Raw genomic sequence first — 20662 nt, 5'->3', positions numbered from 1 at the left:
ACCGAACAACTCCCCACCTGCTGGCGACCATTCGCGCGGTTCGGTCAATTGGCGCACTGCTTCTCCATGGCCCGCGACACCTCAGCAGCCACGCGCGTGTACAGCCGGTCCAGCGGCAGTGCGCCATCCAGGTAGATGACTCGACCGCCGTCCACGCAACGCAGTTCCGCCAGGTGGCGCTCGTACATGGGCCAGACGCATGCGTCGAAGTAGCCAGGCACGTCGGCGGGCTCGTAGTGGCGATGCTGGCGCCGCTCCCAGCAGATGCCACGCTCCAGCGTCACGTAACACTGCACGTCACAAAGCGCGCGCAGCCGCGCGTCGTTGAGCACAAGGAAGCCTTCGATGATGAGCAGGCGCGGCGCAGCGTCGCCGGCCGGCGCAGGCTGCGCCAAGATCGCCGCCACGTCTGTCACCATCCGGCCCGTGTCGATCGAGGACAGCAATTCCCAGTTCAGGTGGTTGACGCCTGGCGCCGGCACATGGCGCGGGTCGTCCTCCGGCAGGAAGTAGTCGTCTTGCGCCACGAGCACGGAGCCGGGGTATGCGGCGTGCAGCATGCGCGCCACGGTAGTCTTGCCGCCGCATGTGACCCCCGACACCGCCGCCACGCACCAGCCGGCCATGGCGCGAGAGGGGGTGCAGGAGCGGCCCGCAGACTCAGCGAGTCAGAGTCAGAGCTGTTGAGTCGGAGGTCGAGGGGCTGACGCCCTCGCGACGCGAGCACGGCGTGCGCGCCAGGCGACCGCCGAACGCTTCGCCGATCAGCTAGCTGTGCGCTGGGTGATCGCTTGATAAAGCGCGATGAGCTAACCGGTGGCACCGTGCGTCCTTTGGTAGATCATGCGAATCCAGCGGCGTTCGCTCCCCAGCGTATAAAAGACGGGACAGGTGTATTGGTTCCGCTCTGAGGACTGACCCCGCCGAGCGCTTGGAGTGTAGGACCGGCGCGCTATGCTTGCGACGCTGAAGCGGTCAGGCGCTCGCCCGTTCACTCAGTCGAAGTCAGAACCAGGCACGTCACGCGGCCGGCCTCTTACGCGGACCAACAAAGTATTCCCGCTCGAATCGGGCAAAGTCCTCTTCTGAGAAACAAGACTTGGGCTGCTTTGCCTTCTGCTGAGCAGGGGACAGGCCTAGCAGAGCGCCGTTGCTGATACTCAACCACCTGGGGGATGGATCACATTTGATGTTAGGAAATGCATATGTTGATAGAATGAACAGGCATATGCTTAAGCAGTCGCATAACAGATAAGTGCAAACATAAGCAAAGGCAGGATATCTGCACAAAAGCATAGACAAATTGGATTAGTTCATATGGCATGCATTATGCAGTATTGACTTACAAGTAAATTTAAATCATATTGGCCTAACATTACCTGCTCTGCAACCTTTGGATTTGTCTTCTTACTACTGAGAAGTTGAAGGTACTTAATTGTTTCTTCTGTGTTATCCTTTGATTTGTGCTGGTTGTACTTTTTCAGTGAAGATTTGACCTTCTTGCCCTTGATGGTCAGCTCAGGAGCTGGTGGAAAATTGTTGGTTAGGTACCCCAGTGACATGAAACATAGGGTGAGGAAGGTAATCAGCAAGCATTTGCAACAGGGGCATTCTAAAGATACTTCATCAATGCCCTCAAAATATCCTGCTACAAGCCCATCACCACCACAGCTTCAAGTGATGCCTTCAGCACAGCCGAATGTTCATGAAATGAGCCACGCACTAACCAGGTAAACTGTAAACTTCTGCAACAGTGACCTATATGAAGTCAATATGACAAATATGGGAATACCTAAAAGAGATGAGTATACTAACCAGATCCCAGTTTATGTTTCTGTTCTGCCTGCTTCAGCTTCTTCAGTCCAGTTTTGTTAGTTGTTGAACCAGATGCTGTACTTGAGCCCTTCTTTGTTTTTGCTGCCAAGAAAAGAGGGAAACCTATTAAAGCAAACCTTCACACATCAAAATGAAACTATCATCTGATATATTATGCACTGGTTCACACTCAATTAGTCCACATGCTCTGTGGAAATCTATTTGCATCCAGGTCAGAGGTAGATAATATGTCCTGTGATTGGAACAATACATGAACCAGAGAGGGGAACTCTTGTACAATGCTCTTTTGAGCAGTGGTTTATGATATCTTACAATGATGGAGAACCCTTGGCAGGAAAAATGCCCCCACATCAAAACTAATTTTGCATCTAGTGAATATATAGCATAGATGCCAGGAACTGGTAGCCACATCAGATACACCATAGAAGACAAATTCTCAAGCTGTTCCCAAATTTTATATAAGCTATACTCATGTTCCTGCATGGAAATAACACCTTCAATGGCAACTTATGGAAACACACCAAACAAATTGACTACATGCCACACCCATAACTTCATCATTGGTAAAACTACTTTTCCTTGCAATCCTTTTGAGGACATATCAGTTACACTGCAGCACGTAATGAGAGGTAATGAAAATACTCAACCAGTCATGAAAGAGGATTTAGGGCACCCAACCTGATTGATTCGTCAAATCTTCACTGAAAAGATCCAGCCCTTTACGCACTAGAGAGGCGCTCATTCTGAGCAAGCTTCAGTCAAGACAAGTCTAGTACGCAGTACGTTTGTTCGATGAACGTGTAAAGGGATCAACGACCCTGAACCTTGCAGAGTATTTCTCAGAAACCGAATGGGACGCGACGGACCCAATGCCCTAGAACAGACGGACGGGAGACCACACGCGCGCAAGCATGGCACGCAAATGAGGGGTTGTTTGACACTTGAGACATGTATGGCGCCTTCCCGACATTTGTATTGTTTATGAACAGGCAGACACGTGCCGAATGTACGCATCCAAGGAGGCGTGCGTGATGAATGCTATGCTTGGGGCGGGCACAGAGGTAGGTGATGGCGCGACATGTGCACGGTTCATCTGTTGTTTATAAGTTCTCTTTTACTTATAAGGCCGTGCACCTTACCACTGGTGGCGTATGGGTATTCTGCAAGTGCTTTTTTGAGATAGTTTTCCGGCTTCGTTTTTGCATTGGTGTTCCTTTATGTGGGAAGTGCTGGACAGCCATTACTAGGTGTGATGCCGTGAATTGCGAGGTATTGCTGATATGAGAAGTACCACAGGTTTTTTCTATGCTATTACCCAAGAACAGTTGTTTAGAACAATTAACAAGTTAAATTTGCTGATACAAAGGCATGACTAGCTAGTCATAACCTGAAATCGGCTGAAGTTTTGCAGGTATCATGAGTAAATGAAAAGCATTTTGTTCAAGAATCTCCAGTACCACAGGAAGCTCCTACTGACAAACCTAAATTATTTGTCACTGTCATCACCATTAAAAATGGCCAGCACTCAAGAAGATACTTGTGATGGTGATGTGAAAACTGAGGACAAGCTAAAGGTAAGTCCTTGACACATGATGTCATCTTCATGCTTTTTTCTGCTTGTTGTGAACTTGAGGATGTTTTTGAAACCAAAGCAGTATAGTCTGCACAAAGTAATTCTCAGTCCATGACAGGCATTGCCAATAGGGTTGTGAAAGGCAATATTAGAGTAGGCTTCAAAAGTGCTCTTATATAGAAACCAATGTTGTGTTTTATAAAGAACATGTTGTCATGGTAGAGCTGGATTCAGATGACTCTCAGCATGATATGCCCATCACAACTTTTGCTCACTTATCTGGCCTGCAAGAGATGAATCTGTAAGCATTATTAGAGTAGTCCTTAGCAACAGTAGAAATTGTGACAATACTGGTACCCAATTCCAGGCTTCTAACATTGTGACTCGCTCGGAAGTAGTCATGGACAGAAATGCTTATACCATTGTAAAGGAAGGTCAAGCAGAAAGTACTGTTTCCAAGCTCAAAAGATGTTTTCTACAACCCTGTGCAGGAGTTCAACAGAGACCTCAGGTAAGCCGGCTTGCTGTTTCCGTTACAATGCTAAAGATCTGTTATACAGGTACATAGTCCCTCTTAGAGATGTTTTGAGCATAACCAACTGTGTCTGATTTCCATGTTATGTGCACTTGCACAAGATTTGCACCTTACCTACCTTCTGCTCAATACTGTGATGTGGCCCATTCCCAGCATAAAGCACTTCAATTGGCTTTTGCAGTGTGTCTGTGCTGCGGATCCTGGGCAACGCGGCACCAAGAGCAGCTCCGTGAAAAGGAGGAGAAGAAGCTGCGCAGCAAACAGGCAAAGCTTGATTTGAAGCAAAAGCCACTGACTGTTGTGAGGGACTGGAACTGGAACAAGCAGGAGAAGCAGCCAGACCAGGGGGTTGTGGAGCAGCAGCCAGTGCCTTCTGATGACAGCATGAAGAGAGATGAGGAGCCCCAGCTAACTCCTGGGTCAAGTGCGAGGTAGGCTGAACATACCCTTCAGACCTTCACACCCAACCTTCAGGGTCAGAGCCTTTAGACCTTTTTTGCTGTACATGTGGGTTTATGTACCTGGGATGCCCCTGCAGTGCTGACAGCTCCACTCTTAGGCAGGGGCCCCATGGACAGTGCACCGTGTTGCTCGGCTCATCATCCCAAAGTTCAACCAGTAGGATCTGCAAGAGGTACACAAAAGATTTGTGATGCCAGGATTCTGCCTCTCTGGCACCCCCACCCCCCAATCCCACGATGTTTGTTTGCGTGCCAGTCTATTGGCCCTTGACCCCAAACTCTGACATCTGACTCATCCAGCGAATTAGCCAAGCCTGAGACGCCTAGATGCTGAGTTCGCCCAGGTTCGATGCTGATTGGCAGAGCTTGGCCATGGGGAGGAGCAACTGACAGGGAACGCCGATCCTGGGGTGTGATAGCGTGCACGAAATGTCGACATGCCTGCCGCCCAGGCGGCGGAATACCTCACCACTGACCCAGCTGGCCCGATGTGACGCGTGCTGGGTGCGTCACCGCCACCGCCCCCGTCTGCCGGGCTGGGCCTGGCCGGGCCGCGTCGTCTCAGAGGCCGCTGATCCCCGTTGCAGACGGGCCTGCGCGTGCTGGAGGCTCTAGCCGCGTCCGGCCTGCGCTCGTGTCGGTTCGCGCGCGAGGTGGGCGGCCTCCGCCAGGTGGTGGCCAACGACCTGTCGCCGGCCGCCGTCGAGGCCATGCGGCGCAACGTGGAGCACAACGGCGTGGAGGGCCTGGTGGAGCCGCACCAGGGCGACGCCAGGCGAGTGAGCTGTTCCCGGGCCTGAGGCCGGTGCTGGTCACCGCTCTGAGTCACGGTGCAGCGGCGCTCGCTGTAGGCCGCGTGGCACCGATACTGTGCACTGTGTACACTGTGTAGTCGCGCAACTGGCGCGTTATGCTTCGTGGCACGGAAACTGTCTCGGCACATCTGATGCCAGCATTGCCACGTCACACAGTGCCAGCACTGCCACGTCACACCTCACAGTGCCAGCACTGCCACGTCACACCACACAGTACCAGCACTGCCACGTCACACCACAGTACCGGCGCTATAACGGTGCGTCTTACAGTATTGAAACTGTGACGTTGCACGTCATGGCATCCTAACTCCACAGTACGCTTCACGATACTGTGGATGTCACAGTACCGGTACTGTCACGGCAAGCAGCACGGTACCGGACCTGTCGGGATACACCACGGTACCGGACCTACCGAGATACACTACGGTACTGGACCTGTCGGGATACACCACGGTACCGGACCTACCGAGATACACTACGGTACTGGACCTGCCGCGCACACACCACAGTACCGGACCTGCCGAGATACGCTACGGTACCGGACCTGCCGCGACACACCACGGTACCGGACCTGCCTGAGATACGCGACGGTACCGGACCTGCCGAGACCCATCACGTTACCGAAACTGTCGCGGTACGCCTCACGTGGCCAGAACTGTTGCGGGACACCTCGCAGTACCTGGATTGTCAAGGTACGCCCCAAGCGACCAGTGTATTATAGAAACATCGTCCACCCTGCTGCTCCGACCCCATCTTTAATGGGCGCGTCCCACCTTTGGGACATATTTCAAAACTATACTCCAGTAAAACTTCAGGTTTAGCTACGTCTTACTGTAGCACAGGGTAGTGCCACTGCAACACCGTCAAGACATACTAAGAATATCAATTTTAGTTATTTATATACGTTGAGTTGTTACGCGTGCCACGTTTGAGAACAGCATGGCTGCGTGACCCAAACGTGCGGCAAATATTGGTGAAAATTATGTGATGAAACATAAAAGGCAACCTAGGTAATTCCTTTCCAGGCAAGTTCAAAAGGGATTCGTTCAGATATAACTTAAAGCCCATATTTGGTTGTGTGCTAACGAGCGGAATTTCAGCCCGCTCATAATCTTGCCATTGTTTCCCAGCCCCGCGCCTGCCACAGTCTGCTGATGTACGGCCGCTCACTCCCCCCCCCCCCCCCGGGTCTGCCGCAGTCTGCTGATATACGGCCGCTCACTCCCTCCCCCCGCGCCTGCCGCAGTCTGCTGATGTACGGCCGCTCACTCCCTCCCCCCGCGCCTGCCACAGTCTGCTGATGTACGGCCGCTCACTCCCCCCCCCCCCCCCAGGCCTGCCGCAGTCTGCTGATGTACGGCCGCTCACTCCCCCCGCGCCTGCCACAGTCTGCTGATGTACGGCCGCTCACTCCCATCCCCGCGCCTGCCGCAGTCTGCTGATGTACGGCCGCTCACTCCCACCCCCGGGCCTACTGCAGTCTGGTGATGTACGGCCACTCACTCCCACCTCCGGGCCTGCCGCAGTCTGCTGATGTACGGCGCCCGGCGGGAGCGGTTCGACGTGGTCGACCTGGACCCGTACGGCTCCCCGGCCGTGTTTCTGGACTCGGCCGTGCAGGCCGTCAGCGATGGTAGGCAGTGACGTCAGCGCCGTCTGTCGTGACGTCACCTGCGGTGCGTGTTGCAGCTGACATCAGTGGCGGCGTAAAGCGATGTCATTCACACCTGCCGGCGGTGCTGGCTGGTTGTTCGGCTGCACTGCTGTTGCAATGCTGGTTGGTCAAGATAACCTGAAACCATTGACATGTAGTGTAATAGCATCAGATGTTAGTCTACTGATGCTGACGAGCATCAGCAAGCACGGGAAAACATGCCGCTGAGATTCTCAGCAAAATATTTTCCCGTGCTCCCAATCCCAACGCCATTGAAGCCAGCGATCTTTGTGCCAAACTGAGTGTTACTGCCTGTTCGATGGCCACGTTTTCTGTAGTTCTGCTTCACTCGCGCCGCGTGGGCCACCGGGGCTGGCGACACAGCCGAGCTGGCGTCCAACCGAGCGCCGTGTGTGACGCGTCACGGCGTCGGGCAGGCGGCGTGCTCCAGGTGACCTGCACGGACATGGCTATCCTGTGCGGCAACGCTCCAGAGACGTGCCACGCCAAGTACGGCGCCGTCTCCGTCCGCAGCAAAATGTGCCACGAAATGGTCAGTGCTGACATCTTGTGGCGACCCGGGGAATGTCTGCCTGTCGCAGTCGCCGGCGCATAGCAGTGTTTGGTATCGATGATGGCTCGGGTTACGGTGGTGGAAGCGCGGACCGAGGGTAGCGGTAGCCAGCAAAATGCCTGTCTACATTGATCGATAGTTTTTGCTTGCTATCGTGTTTATTCTGGATCGTGATAGCACCGCTGTTTTTGCGATCCACGTCAGCTACGTGTGTGGACATCATCGTTCACACGGACTGCAATGGGGGACGAAAGTAGCGGGCAGTGGGTCACGAACCCGCGATGCCTAGCTCACGAGTCAACCCCGCCCCGTGGTGAGCCGCGTTCTCCACCTCGCCAGGCGCTGCGGATAGCGCTTCAGTGCGTGGAGACGCACGCCAATCGTTACGGTCGCTACATCGAGCCGCTGCTCTCGATCAGTGTCGACTTCTATATCCGGCTGTTCGTGCGCCTCCGCTCCTCCGCCGCCAAGGTCAAACTGTCGGCCAGGTGGGTCAAACTTTGTGCCGGGCGGGTCAAACTGTATGCCGGGTGGACGAAGTTCTGCCAAATGGGCCAAGATCTCCCATTAGGTGGATCAAGTTCTGCCAGGTAGCCCCAACTGTCGACCGTGTCAGGCGGCGGTGACAGAGGTCTAGCCTTCGTCATACTTGTGCTATGTCCTGATCCGTGGTGGAAGAATCGGCTAATTGTCGACGTGAAAACTGCGCATGCTGGCCATTTGTAAGGCTGCGTAGCTTCGATATGGAAATACTCAGAGTTATGAGCAGAGTTAGTTATGAGTAGAGTTATGAGTTTTAGACTACTGCATTGTAATGGGAAGCAGCATTCGATCAGGACGCGCCCTTTTGCACGTGTCATGGTACATCATCGTGTGTTTATAACACATTGTATCCTCACCGAAAACTTGGCCGGATAGCGTTCAAGATCCGCTTTCTGTTCACTTGAAATCGGTGTCGGAAAGGCTGTTGGATGTTTGGACGCCCCTCCCCGTCCCCGTGATGCCCTTAGCTGGATGTCACACGCTCGTCCTGCCCCGACTGTGACTCGTCGTCATGACAGCCGCTCTGGCGTGCCCGCAGCAAGATGGCGTACGCGCTGGTCTGCTCCGGCTGCGACTCGTGGAGGCTACAGCCCAAGTGTCGCGTGACGTGGAACGGCACCAACCCCAAGTTTTCGCTGGCTGTGCCGCTGCCCAACGGCGACAAGTGTCCCCACTGCGGCTTCGCCACCCACGTAAGGGCGCCGCCCTCCTGCCGGCGTGAGAGGCAGGCGACGCCATGCAGCCCCAGCAGCTGAGTGCGTCGTAAAGCCCGATGACGACGTTGAGGGAGGCGATGGAGGCGCGCCGGGGAATGGTCACTGGCCGGGCTTATTGCCGAGTGGTGGGTCAGATCGGGATAGGCTGTTCGGGTAGCCACGTACTGTCCCCGTCGAAGCCCGAGCCCAGTGCGGGCACCGCGTCTGTGCGCGTGCTGGACACGTCGTCCCTCTGTGAGGCCGTGAGACGCGCGCGCTCGACGCTCGCGCGGGGCGATGCTCGGCCGCCGGTCATAAGCGCGTCTGAGATCTGCGGAGTGACTGCCGCTTTTTTGCCGTTCGCTCTCGGACATCTAATGCTTCTGTATGTACAGCGTTGTCTCCTTCCTTGCGGAGTAACGGAAGCACGTGGCCGCTCACCCTGTGGCGAATACGCCGCTGCTGCATGTCCTCTTCCGGTCCGCCGCGGCACTGTTTTTGCAGTTATTAATCACAGCCTTGAATGCCGGTGCCAAAGGTCACCGGATTTCAGCGCGGCACCGTTTTGACACCTCACCGTTTTAGCGGGCGCGCGCACCCCGTGACGGCGCCAGCCATTAGCACCGCCAGCTCCCAGCGGGCCGTCCTGCTTCAGTAGGACCGGAGAATCTCTCTTAGCGACGGCTCCGACAGCTACCGTCCGCTGGCGGCCACGCTCTGCCGCGCTGTCTGCGGCGCGGCAGGTGGCGCGGTCTGACGTGTGACGGTCTGTCGTGTGACATGTGACGGCCTGTTATATGACGTGTGATGGTGTGACGGTATGTCCTGTGGTGTGTGACGGCTGTTCGTGTGACTGACAGTCTGTCATGTGACGTTTGTCGGCGTGTCATGTGACGGTCTGTCGTGTGACATGTGACGGTCTGTCATCTGACGTGTGACGGTCTGTCGTGTGACATGGAACAGCCTGTCGTGTGACATGTGACGGTATGCCAGCGTGCCATGTGACGGTCTGTCGTGTGACACGGGGCGGTTTGTCGTGTGACATGTGACGGTCTGTCGTGTGACGGTCTGTCGTGTGACGTGTGACGGTCTGACGGGTGCCATGCGTCGGCAGCTGTGTGGCCCGCTGTGGTCGGCGCCGATCCACGACGCCGGCTTCGTCGCCACGTTACGGGACTCGCTACAGGAGGACGAGCTCGCCACCTACAAGCGCATGGTCGGCGTGCTGTCTGTGGTGCGTAGATAGGGAGGGAAGGGGGGAGGCATCCTGGAGGAAGGGAAGGCGGCCGGAGGGCGGGAGAAAGGATAAAGGGTGGGGGCGGAGGGAGGGAAGGGGGACTCTGGAGATGTGCAGGGGTCCAGAGGGAGGGAGTGACTCCGGAGACCGGGTGGGGGTCCGGAGATAGAAAGAACTTTGGAGAGCGGGAGGACTCATGGGTAGCCCGGCGGAGCTCTAGAAGGAGAGTATGGCTCCAGAGAGCATGCTGTGCTCCAGAGGACGGGCAGAGCGAGAAACCGCCAATCATGTGAAGAATAGTAACAGTGTAGACAGACGAACACCACATACATTAAGGCCTTGCCTCCTAAGTAGGCGGCCACGCATTGGCGATCTGATGTGTTCATTGACGGGCGTGCCCGGGCCGTTGCCGGTTGTCGGGCCGTTTGGAGCCGTATCTGTGCTGCTGTCCGCGTGACGTGCGTGTCTGCTGTGCTGCCAGATCAGTGAGGAGCTGCCAGACGTGCCGCTGTACTACGACGCCGGCCGGCTGGCAAGCACGTGTCGGCTCTCGGTGCCGCCGATGCTCGACCTCAGGTGAGCTCCCTCCAGCCGCCAGCCGGCCGCCCTTCTCTCCGCCAGCCGGCCTCCCTCTTCTCCCCTAGCGCAGTCGGCCGCCCTCCCCTCCGCCAGCCTGCCGCCTTCCCCCCTGCCAGCCGGCCACCCTCCCTCCGCCAGCTGGCCACCCTCCCCTCCGCCAGCCGGTCACCCTTCCCTCCCCCAGCACAGCCTGCCGCCCTCCTCTCCCTCAGCACAGCCTGCTGCCCTCCCCTCCTCTCCGCCAGCCACCCTCCCCTCTCCCAGCTGACCACCCTCCCCTCCGCCAACACAGCCTGCCGCCCTCCCCTCCGCCAGCCCTGTGGGGCCGATCGGAGACATTCCCCTGCGGCGGAATTGGCTGAACAGCGGGCACCAGCGTGTGCTTTTAGAGAAGGGAATAAAGGTATGAATGAGACCTGAGTACTGCAATACATGCCATTATTTGTCGACAGTGCAACTGATAAAGTGGAGGCATTCATTTGTGTACCCTGACCCCTGCTCGTTGTACCCATATCTCGATACATATTACCAGTATATGTCATATTCAATGTTGGAATGCTCGTGATAGCGTTCTACCTGCAGGGTGATATGGTGTAGTATGATAGCTTACATTATTATCTGTTGTATGGCCGATACTCTGAATTAGCGGGTCAAAGTTAAGCCGCTAGTAACTGGTAGACCGGTGGGGTCTGAAAGCCCCTGCTTGTTGGAGAGTGTCTTCCGACGCCTCGATAGTCCCTAGTCCCTGTACAATATCTGCTGACGCCCTGATAGTCCCCAACCCCAGATATTCTGCTCGTGCCCTGATAGTCCTTGGTCCCTGGATAATTTCTGCTAGCGCCCTGAAAGTCCCTGGTCCCTGGATAATCTGCTGGCGCCTCGATAGTCCCTAGTCCCGGTACAATATCTACTGCCGCCCTGATAGTCCCCGGTCCGTGAGGAATTTCTGCTGGCGCCTCTAGTCTCTAATCCCTGGATAGTCTCTCCTGAAGTCCTAAGCCCACGCGCCTCTGGCCCGCGGGCTTAGGCCGCCGGAGATGCCGGGGCGCCGTCCGCGGGGGGTGTGAGCGGCGCTTCGGCCGCGGTCTGACCCGCGCTCGCCGCCGGCGCAGGTCCGCCTTCCTGAACGCCGGGCACCGCGTGTCGGGCTCGCACTGTAACGCGTCGGCCGTGAAGACGGACGCGCCGGCCGAGTTCGTGTGGTCGGTGGTGCGCGCGTGGGAGGCGCTGAACCCGGCGCGGCGCGCCAGCCTCGCCGCCGGCTCGCCGGCCGCCGCGCTGCTCGCCGTGCCGGCGCCGGATGACGTCAGCTTCGCGCGCCACCCGCTGGCCAATCCGGAGTCGCGGCCGCCTGCAGCTGCGCCGCTTCCAACAGAACCCGCAGTCCCACTGGGGGCCGAAAGCGCGCGCCAAGACCAGGTGTGTGAGCGGCGGGTAGCGAAGGCGGGTGGACGGCCGAGCAGATGCGCCGATGTTATAAAGTAGAAACTAAGTCACAAAAATCCTTTTTGACTCCTGTATGGCGGGTCGGGCCGGGAATACGCTAGGTCGCGGCTCGCTGTAACGGTGGGTTACTGTGGTAACAGTAATGGTTACTATGGTGTCAAACGCTGTTTTGGTATTGGTTTAATTTTACGCCGTTGCCGAGTGTGTGCTTTTTCATAGATTCTGTAGGTGATGATGCTTTGCGCAGGGCCATATGCTCGCCAGCAGCGAAGCACAAGCTGTGAGGTGTTCGTTGTAATGCACAAGACGGCTCGACCTTAATCGGTAATGGATTTAAGGGATGAAGTTGACCGATCGACGGCAACATGTCCTGGGTGGTAACTTTGTTGGAGAAAACAAATAATTTAGATGCATCCGCATCCCGAAATGTTACGTTACTATGGTCCTTTCCTCCCCTCATAACATCCATCTGTAAATAAGCGCGCTCCACCGCCATCTAGCTTTGCCTCCGTCGGTAAGTGCCGGCTAGTGAGGCGGTCCTGGGACGTTCATGTCCCGGGTCTGGACGTCAGTCGTGCCGGCCGACCGGATCAGGCGGGTGTTGAGCCGCCGGCCCGGACATTTCAGCATCTCGCATGAGGCGATGCAGGCCAAGCAGAGCAGAAACCAGGGCAAGAAGCGGCGCGCGCGCGAGCGGGACGACTCGGCCTCGCCGCCGGTGGAGCCACACAAGAGGGAGAAGGTGGAGGAGGCGGCGGACAGCGGCGATCCGCCGGCGCCGGCTGCTGAGACCTGAATACAACACGCTTGAAGCCACCCGTGTTTGTGAACGTGGACTGGTTTTGGCGGGAGTTTGCCACAGTTTTGGCGGGAGTTTGCGGGAGACCTGCAGGCTGCGAACGTTATCTTTTCCAGATGGACGGCTGCCCCAAAATCGTCAATTTGGGAAGCTCCAAGACCGACTTGTGTTATGGACGGAAGAAGTACGACTCCAAGAAAAGATAATCACTTACGAATCGGTGTATCATGATTCGGATAGCCCGTCCATAGTCATCTCTTTGTGCGCATTTGGCCGGTGACAGTGTTTTGATATCGCCGTGCTGTGACGTCAATAAACAAGAGACGTGTACGATATTGTGCGATATGTCCAGCGCTGTCGTGAACAACGAACAGCGGCTTAAAACCCGGCGGTGTGAAGCGAAGATTGGTGTTTTCGTAACGGGGTTATGTAATTCATGACATACGTCACTAGGTCAGTTGTTGGCGGCGAGTCGGGTCACATGGTAAAGGTCAGGTGAAGGTGAAGTGAAGGTGTCGGGTCACATGGTAAAGGTCAAGTGAAGGTGAAGCCGAATATCGGCCGGTTATGGCATCAACAAGCGTCAAATGCCAATGGTGGAGCTCCTTGTGCCTGGAAGGGGATCCTCCACATTTTAAGATATTGAAGTAAACAGCAGATATGATGAAATAGCACCACATACAGGCTACTCCAGACAACATAATTTATCTGTGCAGTAAATATTCTTAATACGTTATTGGTTGATTGTCATCGTACCCTGCACAACATTGATTGAGAGCCAATTCACGGCCGTCATATTTGGAAATCGCGCGCACGAACACCAAATATAAACGCCTCGACGATTATAGTTTTCTTCGCCTTGATCGCCGCATGGCCAATGGAATGGCAGGATTTTAATGACGCTATTATGACGTTATGGATGTCTGGGTGACGTTGAAATAGTCTCCCCGAAACAGTCTGTGCATGTTCGCGGGCGGGTAGCACAGGACCTGAGAGGTTTAGGTGAGGCTGGGCTGTGAACCGCACCGATTGAGTTTCGTGATGGCTAGTTCAGTTCGAAACCCCTCGTAATTGTAGAGCACTCCCTTTAATGACGGGCGATGTTAACTTCGTTACTTACTTGAAACCCCTCGTAACTGTGGAGCGCTCCCTTTAATGGCGGACAATATTAACTTCGCTACTTACTTGAAACCCCTCGTAACTGGGGAGCGCTCCCTTTAATGGTGGGCAATATTAACTTCGTTACTTACATAAAACCCCTCGTAACTGTGGAGCACTCCCTTGAATGGCGGGCGATATTAACTTTGTTGCCTACATAAAACCCCTCGTAATTGTAAAGCACTCCCTTTAATGGCGGGCGATATTAACTCCGTTACTTACTTATTTCGTATGGGACCGAGGAAACGTCAAATTATTAGCGTTTTTAGCTGGTGTACTCGACCTGGCTTACCATGACCAAGCTGATTGTGTTGTATGGGATCACAGCCCTATGAAGCTTATTATCTAGACCAAAATATGCATAATGATCTAGATCACGTTCCTAATAACCTAGACCAAACCGACACGAGAACGTCACAGAGAGCATATTCTACGACGAACTTACGTTACCGGGTGTCTGAGCGTGAGGTGCGACCGGTATGACCTCACCAAAAATGCCATCATCCTTAGCCTATTTGAGTGGAGCCTTCACGCCTTTCGCGCTGACAGCACAAAAGTGGCTACAACCCAGCAATTCCAAGTCCCAGCGCCACGCGTGCATTGCGAGACTATTTCCGGAAAACTACTGAGAACTCCGGCGGTTTGTGAGGCGCGCCCCATCCGACAATGTTAATCCAACGTACTTTGACCTGGACTGCGGTGACTACGTCTGTCTGCTACGTCTGTTGCCTCATGTGTCTTGGCGACAACTGGCAGTTACGTGAGAGTTGTTAAGTGCATTTGCGAGGAACACTGTGCACGTAGATAAGACAGTATTAATAGCCTTATTCCTCTGAGAAAAACCAGGAGAATGGAGATATAGATGTGTTGATTTTCCGCAGCGTGCCTTTATCGAAACGAATAGCAGAAGCGAGTTCACCTCTGCTATTCGTTTCGATGAACGGATGTTGCCGAAATATCAACGTATCTGTATCTCCATTCTCCCGGTTTTTCTCTGAGGAATAAAGCTATTACTACTGTCAACAATTATTACAACTGGCAGCTGATGTATTTTTCTGATCGGTGCTGGCAACCTGTGAGCTGTTCTCCCACATATTTCATGACTAACTTGAAACCACCTCTTTGTTTATTGCAAAACGATCCATGGATCTACACTATGATTTCCGATGGTTATTTACAACATAGCCATGCCTACATCAGCATTGAAGAAGAACCCAGTCCATTTCTGCCCGAAGATCTAGTCAAGAAGATTGTATGCATAGACAAGACACGCAGGAGGGCATCCAAATTATGCCTACTTCATGCATAACTAACTGTATGTCTATGCAATGTCCAGAATGCAATGTATTCTGCACTGCGTTTTACCACAACTTATTACTAATATCCATTCGGTGGCCGTTTCCGGGCGAAATGCTTCTCACTGCCGCCATGTTCTCGGGACTTCGTTAAAAGGACGCCATGACAGTCACGGAACAGATACACGGCGTGGTAGAAAAGAAACAGCGTTAAGCTGCCCACAGCAGATGAAATGGTAACCCACAAGGGTTTACTCGCTCTGCAAAAGCGAAAACGTCCACTCTCCAGTTGCGTTGCCACCGAAACGAGCGAAATTAGGCTGGCCTAACAAACACACCTCAGCTATACGACCCACACGTCTCCAAGAACAGCTGCAGCATTCGCTCGCTCCGCCAGACATCTGCGACTAACGCTGGCTCCTCCCACCCACGCTGCCACCCCTGCTGTCGGGCCGCGTCTCGCGCGCGGGGAGGGGGGGCGACGAGTCAGCTGTCAAATAAGCTCACAGTCGGTCAGAATACCATACGTTAGCCAGCTTGCAGCGCCGCTCGGTGAAGCCGCTACCTCGCGCGCTGCCCAGCGACATAGTCCGCCCTTATCACAGCCAGGGCGCCGCCGCGCCGCCAGACGCCGCTCGCGCCGCTTCGCTGCGTCAGCCTCGCGCGCTCGAGTGGGCTGAGGCCCCACGCATCTCACCACATACTGTGGGACAACGCGCAACGCCTCAGTGCCCGCAGGGAAGCAGGCTCTCGCAGCGAGCCGTCGTCGGGGCTGGCCTGGTGACGGGCGGGTCGCCCCGGCCGGCCGGTCGGTCGGTTCAGAGGCCGAGGTACTCGCGCACGTCGGGGTAGCCATCCAGCAGCCCGTCGGGGAACTGGGTGCGGGTCGGCCTCGCGCAGCAGCCGCTCCAGCTCCTCGTCGGGCCGGTCAGCGCAGTCCGAGTTGCTGTAGCCCCAGTTGCAGGCCGAGATGGACTCGTCGTACACCAGCCTGCGGCGGGAGGTGAACGTGAGCGGGCGGCGGCGAGGTGTGGCGTCCATCGTGACGTCATCGCCGGTCGGGGAGACAGGGAAGGGGTACCTTAAATCGTGTGGTGACAGAGTGTAACGATTCCAAAACTGTTGGAGCTGGGCATCGCCATGTCGCGGACCGTCGATCCGCGGGAGATGCACCTTTGCGAAACATAACACGCATGCATCCCAAACAGCACGCGATTTTTTTCACGGCACCGAGTAAAGTGCCTTCGCAAGCCATGGACATTTTCACTAACTGCATCCGCATAACGACTCAATGAGGTTTCAAGTGTTGCCCATCGCACTGCGCCACGTCAATGACCGTCCAAATAGCGTGCTGACCCCCACTACAGATGCTGTGAAAAGCCCCTGTTGAAGTCCGCACCAGTTTTGTGCCATTCGGAAGGCGGGCGGTGCTGCACTCACCTGACCGCGCAGTTGAACACGTGCAGTGTGTACCGCTCGGACCACTGGTCCCAGAAGCACTCGTAGAACTTGTTGCAGTTGGTCGGGTGGCGGAACATGCCTGCGGGCGTCCGGCGAGGGTCAGATGCCTGCCGTCCGCTCGGCGCGGGCGTCTCTCCCTTCATACGATCTGCCTAGCTCCTTCAGCACGGAGAAGCTGCGTTCGAGTCTCATTCAGTTAGTTCATCTGATGTGTTACCGACGGCTGCACCCAGCGTGGTTTGTGACGTGGTTTGTGACGTGGTTTGTGACGTGGTTTGTGTAACGCCGACAGATTGGCCTAATGAAATTCCAAGCGGGATGTGTGCTCGGGAGCAGGAGAGAAGTGCAAAAAAGAGAAGAGGCGAAACGGAAGTTAACGGCATTAAAATCGCATTCAAAGAAAAGCAGGTGTGGGTTCGCCGCACCACATGAGGGGGTCACACAAAAGGCATCCATTTTCTTGCAGCAAACTCGTTGCATCTGTCAAAATGCACCCAAAAATGCCGAGACAACGACGGTGAGCGGAAAGCGCAGTCACCCGGCAGCACCAATCTTACCTGGTCTCTCGCAGATCTCTGGACCGATCTCGTTCTCCTTCCGCTTTATGCCTCCTGGGCCGAACAGTGCGCGCGAAGGAACTTCAGCAGCTTTCCGGGGGTTTGCGTTGGTGTCTTGGACCTGTCAATAAGACCTCCGGTCGGACGGTCCGCGCTCTGGACGGCTCCCGTCCCTGGTGTGCCGACCTGACCTCTGGCAGGGGTGGGTCTTCCTCCCACTCCTTGTGCGCCGGCCTGATCTCTGGCAGGGGTGGGTCTTCCTCCCGCTCCTTGTGCGCCGGCCCTGACCTCTGGCAGGGGTGGGTCTTCCTCCCGCTCCTGGCGCGCCGACCTGTCCCTCCGAGCAGGGGTGGGTCTTCCTCCTGCTTGTCCTCTGTCAGATGTAGGCTGGCTCTCTCTCCTGTTCTTCGCCAGGTTTGGGCCGTCTTGATGGCTCTCCTCTATCAGAGCCGGGCCTCGCCACATCCTGGCCGCTGCCGGCGACCGTTCCGCCATCCGGTCGTGCGAAGGACGGCCTCGTGAACCCAACCCTGGGGTTGCCCGCGGATCCCAAAACATTGAACCTGTCGCCTTCGCCGCCGGTGGGTCTACGAGCACCGCCGACAGGTCGGCCTTGATAGTCTGCCCCCGTGCGGGTACCCTGGCCCGGCCGTCCTGCTCCGCCGGCCACACCTGCACCACCAGGGGCACCCCCGCCGGCGCCAGGCCGTCCCGAGCCGGGGCGTCCAGCGCCACCATCGCCGGCTCCTGGCCTTCCAGAGCCTCCAACTCCACCATCGGGTCCTGGTCTTCCAGAACCTCCAACTCCACCACCGGCTCCTGGCCTTCCGGAGCCTCCAACCCCATCACCGGCTCCTGGTCTTCCAGAACCTCCAACTCCACCACCGGCTCTGGTCTTCCAGAACCTCCAACTCCACCACCGGCTCCTGGTCTTCCAGAACCTCCAAATCCATCGCCGGCTCCTGGCCGTCCAGAACCTCCAACTCCACCACCGGCTCCTGGTCTTCCAGAACCTCCAACTCCATCGCCGGCTCCTGGCCTTCCGGAACCTCCAACCCCGCCGGCTCCTGGTCTTCCAGAACCTCCAACTCCACCACCGGCTCCTGGTCTTCCAAAACACTCCAACTCCACCACCGGCTCCTGGTCTTCCAGAACCTCCAACTCCACCACCGGCTCCTGGTCTTCCAGAACCTCCAACTCCACCACCGGCTCCTGGTCTTCCAGAACCTCCAAATCCATCACCGGCTCCTGGTCTTCCAGAACCTCCAACTCCATCGCCGGCTCCTGGCCTTCCGGAACCTCCAACACCGCCGGCTCCTGGTCTTCCAGAACCTCCAACTCCACCACCGGCTCCTGGTCTTCCAAAACCTCCAACTCCACCACCGGCTCCTGGTCTTCCAGAACCTCCAACTCCACCACCGGCTCCTGGTCTTCCAGAACCTCCAAATCCATCGCCGGCTCCTGGTCTTCCAGAACCTCCAAATCCATCGCCGGCTCCTGGTCTTCCAGAACCTCCAACTCCACCACCGGCTCCTGGTCTTCCAGAACCTCCAACTCCATCGCCGGCTCCTGGCCTTCCGGAACCTCCAACCGCCGGCTCCTGGTCTTCCAGAACCTCCAACTCCACCACCGGCTCCTGGTCTTCCAAAACCTCCAACTCCACCACCGGCTCCTGGTCTTCCAGAACCTCCAACTCCACCACCGGCTCCTGGTCTTCCAGAACCTCCAAATCCATCGCCGGCTCCTGGTCTTCCAGAACCTCCAACTCCACCACCGGCTCCAGGTCTTCCAAACCTCCAACTCCACCACCGGCTCCTGGTCTTCCAGAACCTCCAAATCCATCGCCGGCTCCTGGTCTTCCAGAACCTCCAACTCCACCACCGGCTCCTGGCCGTCCAACCTCCAACTCCCACCGGCTCCTGGTCTTCCAGAACCTCCAAATCCATCGCCGGCTCCTGGTCTTCCAGAACCTCCAACTCCACCACCGGCTCCTGGCCGTCCAGGACCTCCAACTCCATCACCGGTTCCTGGCCGTCCAGAACCTCCACTAGGGCCGCGGCTTCCCTCGGGGAAACCACTGTCGGGACCAAGTCCACCTTCACCTAGTCTTCCACCTGTTCCAGGCCTGCCTTGAGTTCCCCCTGTACCCCCTGTTCCAGGCCTTCCTCCTGTTCCGGGCCTTCCTTGTGTTCCTGGCTTGCCTGGGACACCCGGTGTGCCTCCTGTCCCAGGCCTACCCTGAGTGCCAACGCCTCCTACTCCGGGCGTGCCCCCCGTTCCTGGTTTGCCTGGTATTCCTGGCTTGCCTGGCTTTCCTGGTCTTTTGAGTCTGGTCGTCTCTGTGGTCCTGGGGAGCCGGTAGGATAGACTGGCGAACTGCCATCGGGTCCTCGGGAACCTTCGGGGAAACCACTGTCGGGACCAAGTCCACCGCCACCAGGCCTTCCACCTGTTCCAGGCCTGCCTTGAGTCCCTCCTGTACTCCCTGTTCCTGGCCTTCCTCCTGTTCCGGGCCTGCCTTGAGTCCCTCCTGTTCCTCCTGTTCCAGGCCTTCCTCCTGTTCCGGGCCCTCCTTGTGTTCCTGGCTTGTCTGGGATCCCGGTGTGCCTCCTGTTCCAGGCCTACCTTGAGTGCCAACGCCTCCTACTCCAGGCGCGCCTCCCGTTCCTGGTTTGCCTGGTATTCCTGGCTTGCCTGGTGTTCCTGGTCTTCTTGAGCCTGGTCGTCCCTGCGGTCCTGGGGAACCGGTAGGATAGACTGGCGAACTGCCGCTGGGTCCTCGGGAACCCTCGGGGAAACCACTGTCGGGACCAAGTCCACCGCCACCTGGTCTTCCACCCGTTCCAGGCCTGCCTTGAGTTCCTCCCGTACCCCCCGTTCCAGGCCTTCCTCTGTTCCGGGCCTCCTTGTGTTCCCGGTTTGCCTGGAACTCCCGGTGTGCCTCCTGTGCCAGGCCTACCTTGAGTGCCAATGCCTCCCACTCCAGGTGTGCCTCCTGTTCCTGGTTTGCCTGGTATTCCTGGTTTGCCTGGCTTTCCCGGTCGTCTTGAGTCTGGTCGTCTCTGCGGTCCTGGGGGGCCGGTAGGATAGACTGGCGAACTGCCATCGGGTCCTCGGGAACCTTGGGGAAACCACTGTCGGACCAAGTCCACCGCCACCTGGTCTTCCACCTGTTCCAGGCCTGCCTTGAGTTCCTCCTGTACCACCCGTTCCAGGCCTTCCTCCTGTTCCGGGCCCTCCTTGTGTTCCTGGCTTGCCTGGAACTCCCGGTGTGCCTCCTGTGCCAGGCCTACCTTGAGTGCCAATGCCTCCCACTCCAGGTGTGCCTCCTGTTCCTGGTTTGCCTGGTATTCCCGGTTTGCCTGGTGTTCCTGGTCTCCTTGAGCCTGGTCGTCCCTGCGGTCCTGGGAAGCCGGTGGGATATGCTGGCGAACTGCCACCGGG

The 20662-nt window shown here is 56.6% G+C and overlaps 3 protein-coding genes and 3 long non-coding RNA genes across 6 annotated transcripts in view; 2 read left to right on the top strand and 4 right to left on the bottom strand.

Moving 5' to 3' along the window:
* Nucleotides 1-44: 44 nt before the first annotated feature.
* LOC119114048 (nicotinamide riboside kinase 1-like) lies at nucleotides 45-626 on the bottom strand. The gene has a single exon (XM_037238277.1). It carries the CDS (start codon nucleotides 624-626, stop codon nucleotides 45-47), a length of 582 nt encoding a protein of 193 aa, XP_037094172.1.
* Nucleotides 627-891: 265 nt separating this feature from the next.
* Nucleotides 892-2740, bottom strand: LOC119113960 (uncharacterized). The gene is made up of 4 exons (XR_005095986.1): nucleotides 2515-2740; nucleotides 1816-1917; nucleotides 1380-1525; nucleotides 892-1168 (listed from the first exon to the last, which is right to left on the bottom strand). It is a non-coding gene; the product is annotated as an uncharacterized LOC119113960 (long non-coding RNA).
* A 67-nt stretch (nucleotides 2741-2807) lies between these two features.
* Nucleotides 2808-3847, top strand: LOC119113918 (uncharacterized). The gene is made up of 3 exons (XR_005095985.1): nucleotides 2808-2897; nucleotides 3240-3410; nucleotides 3777-3847. It is a non-coding gene; the product is annotated as an uncharacterized LOC119113918 (long non-coding RNA).
* Nucleotides 3848-3877: 30 nt separating this feature from the next.
* LOC119114047 (putative tRNA (guanine(26)-N(2))-dimethyltransferase) lies at nucleotides 3878-13082 on the top strand. Its single transcript, XM_037238276.1, is given in 12 exon segments — nucleotides 3878-3920; nucleotides 4165-4310; nucleotides 4993-5180; nucleotides 6747-6853; nucleotides 7312-7427; nucleotides 7788-7936; nucleotides 8530-8683; nucleotides 9801-9920; nucleotides 10405-10499; nucleotides 11615-11849; nucleotides 11851-11921; nucleotides 12576-13082. Coding segments are annotated over 12 exon segments (1593 nt in total). The 3' UTR covers nucleotides 12745-13082.
* Nucleotides 13083-16084: 3002 nt separating this feature from the next.
* LOC119113917 (uncharacterized) lies at nucleotides 16085-17284 on the bottom strand. Its single transcript, XR_005095984.1, has 3 exons — nucleotides 17219-17284; nucleotides 16641-16740; nucleotides 16085-16191 (listed from the first exon to the last, which is right to left on the bottom strand). It is a non-coding gene; the product is annotated as an uncharacterized LOC119113917 (long non-coding RNA).
* Nucleotides 17285-19320: 2036 nt separating this feature from the next.
* The window catches only part of LOC119114046 (collagen alpha-5(IV) chain-like), a 3579-nt gene continuing 2237 nt past the window's right edge, over nucleotides 19321-20662 (bottom strand). Inside the window, exons 2-4 of the mRNA XM_037238275.1 lie at nucleotides 20354-20659; nucleotides 19641-20288; nucleotides 19321-19419 (exon numbers count right to left, since the gene is read on the bottom strand). Of these exons, the coding sequence (XP_037094170.1) occupies nucleotides 19321-19419; nucleotides 19641-20288; nucleotides 20354-20659 (1053 nt within the window). The remainder of the gene's footprint in view (nucleotides 19420-19640; nucleotides 20289-20353; nucleotides 20660-20662) is intronic.

This window comes from Pollicipes pollicipes, unplaced genomic scaffold, assembly GCF_011947565.3.
Source record: "Pollicipes pollicipes isolate AB1234 unplaced genomic scaffold, Ppol_2.1 Scaffold_7262;HRSCAF=8765_pilon_pilon_pilon, whole genome shotgun sequence".
Lineage (NCBI taxonomy): Eukaryota > Metazoa > Arthropoda > Thecostraca > Pollicipedomorpha > Pollicipedidae > Pollicipes > Pollicipes pollicipes.
Note: the sequence above shows the minus strand (reverse complement) of the source record. Positions and strands in the feature narration are given on the sequence as shown.

Coding starts and splice junctions, on each gene's coding strand:
- LOC119114048 (XM_037238277.1), bottom strand. CDS start 626: ATGGCCGGCTGGTGCGTGGCGGCGGTGTCGGGGGTCACATGCGGCGGC.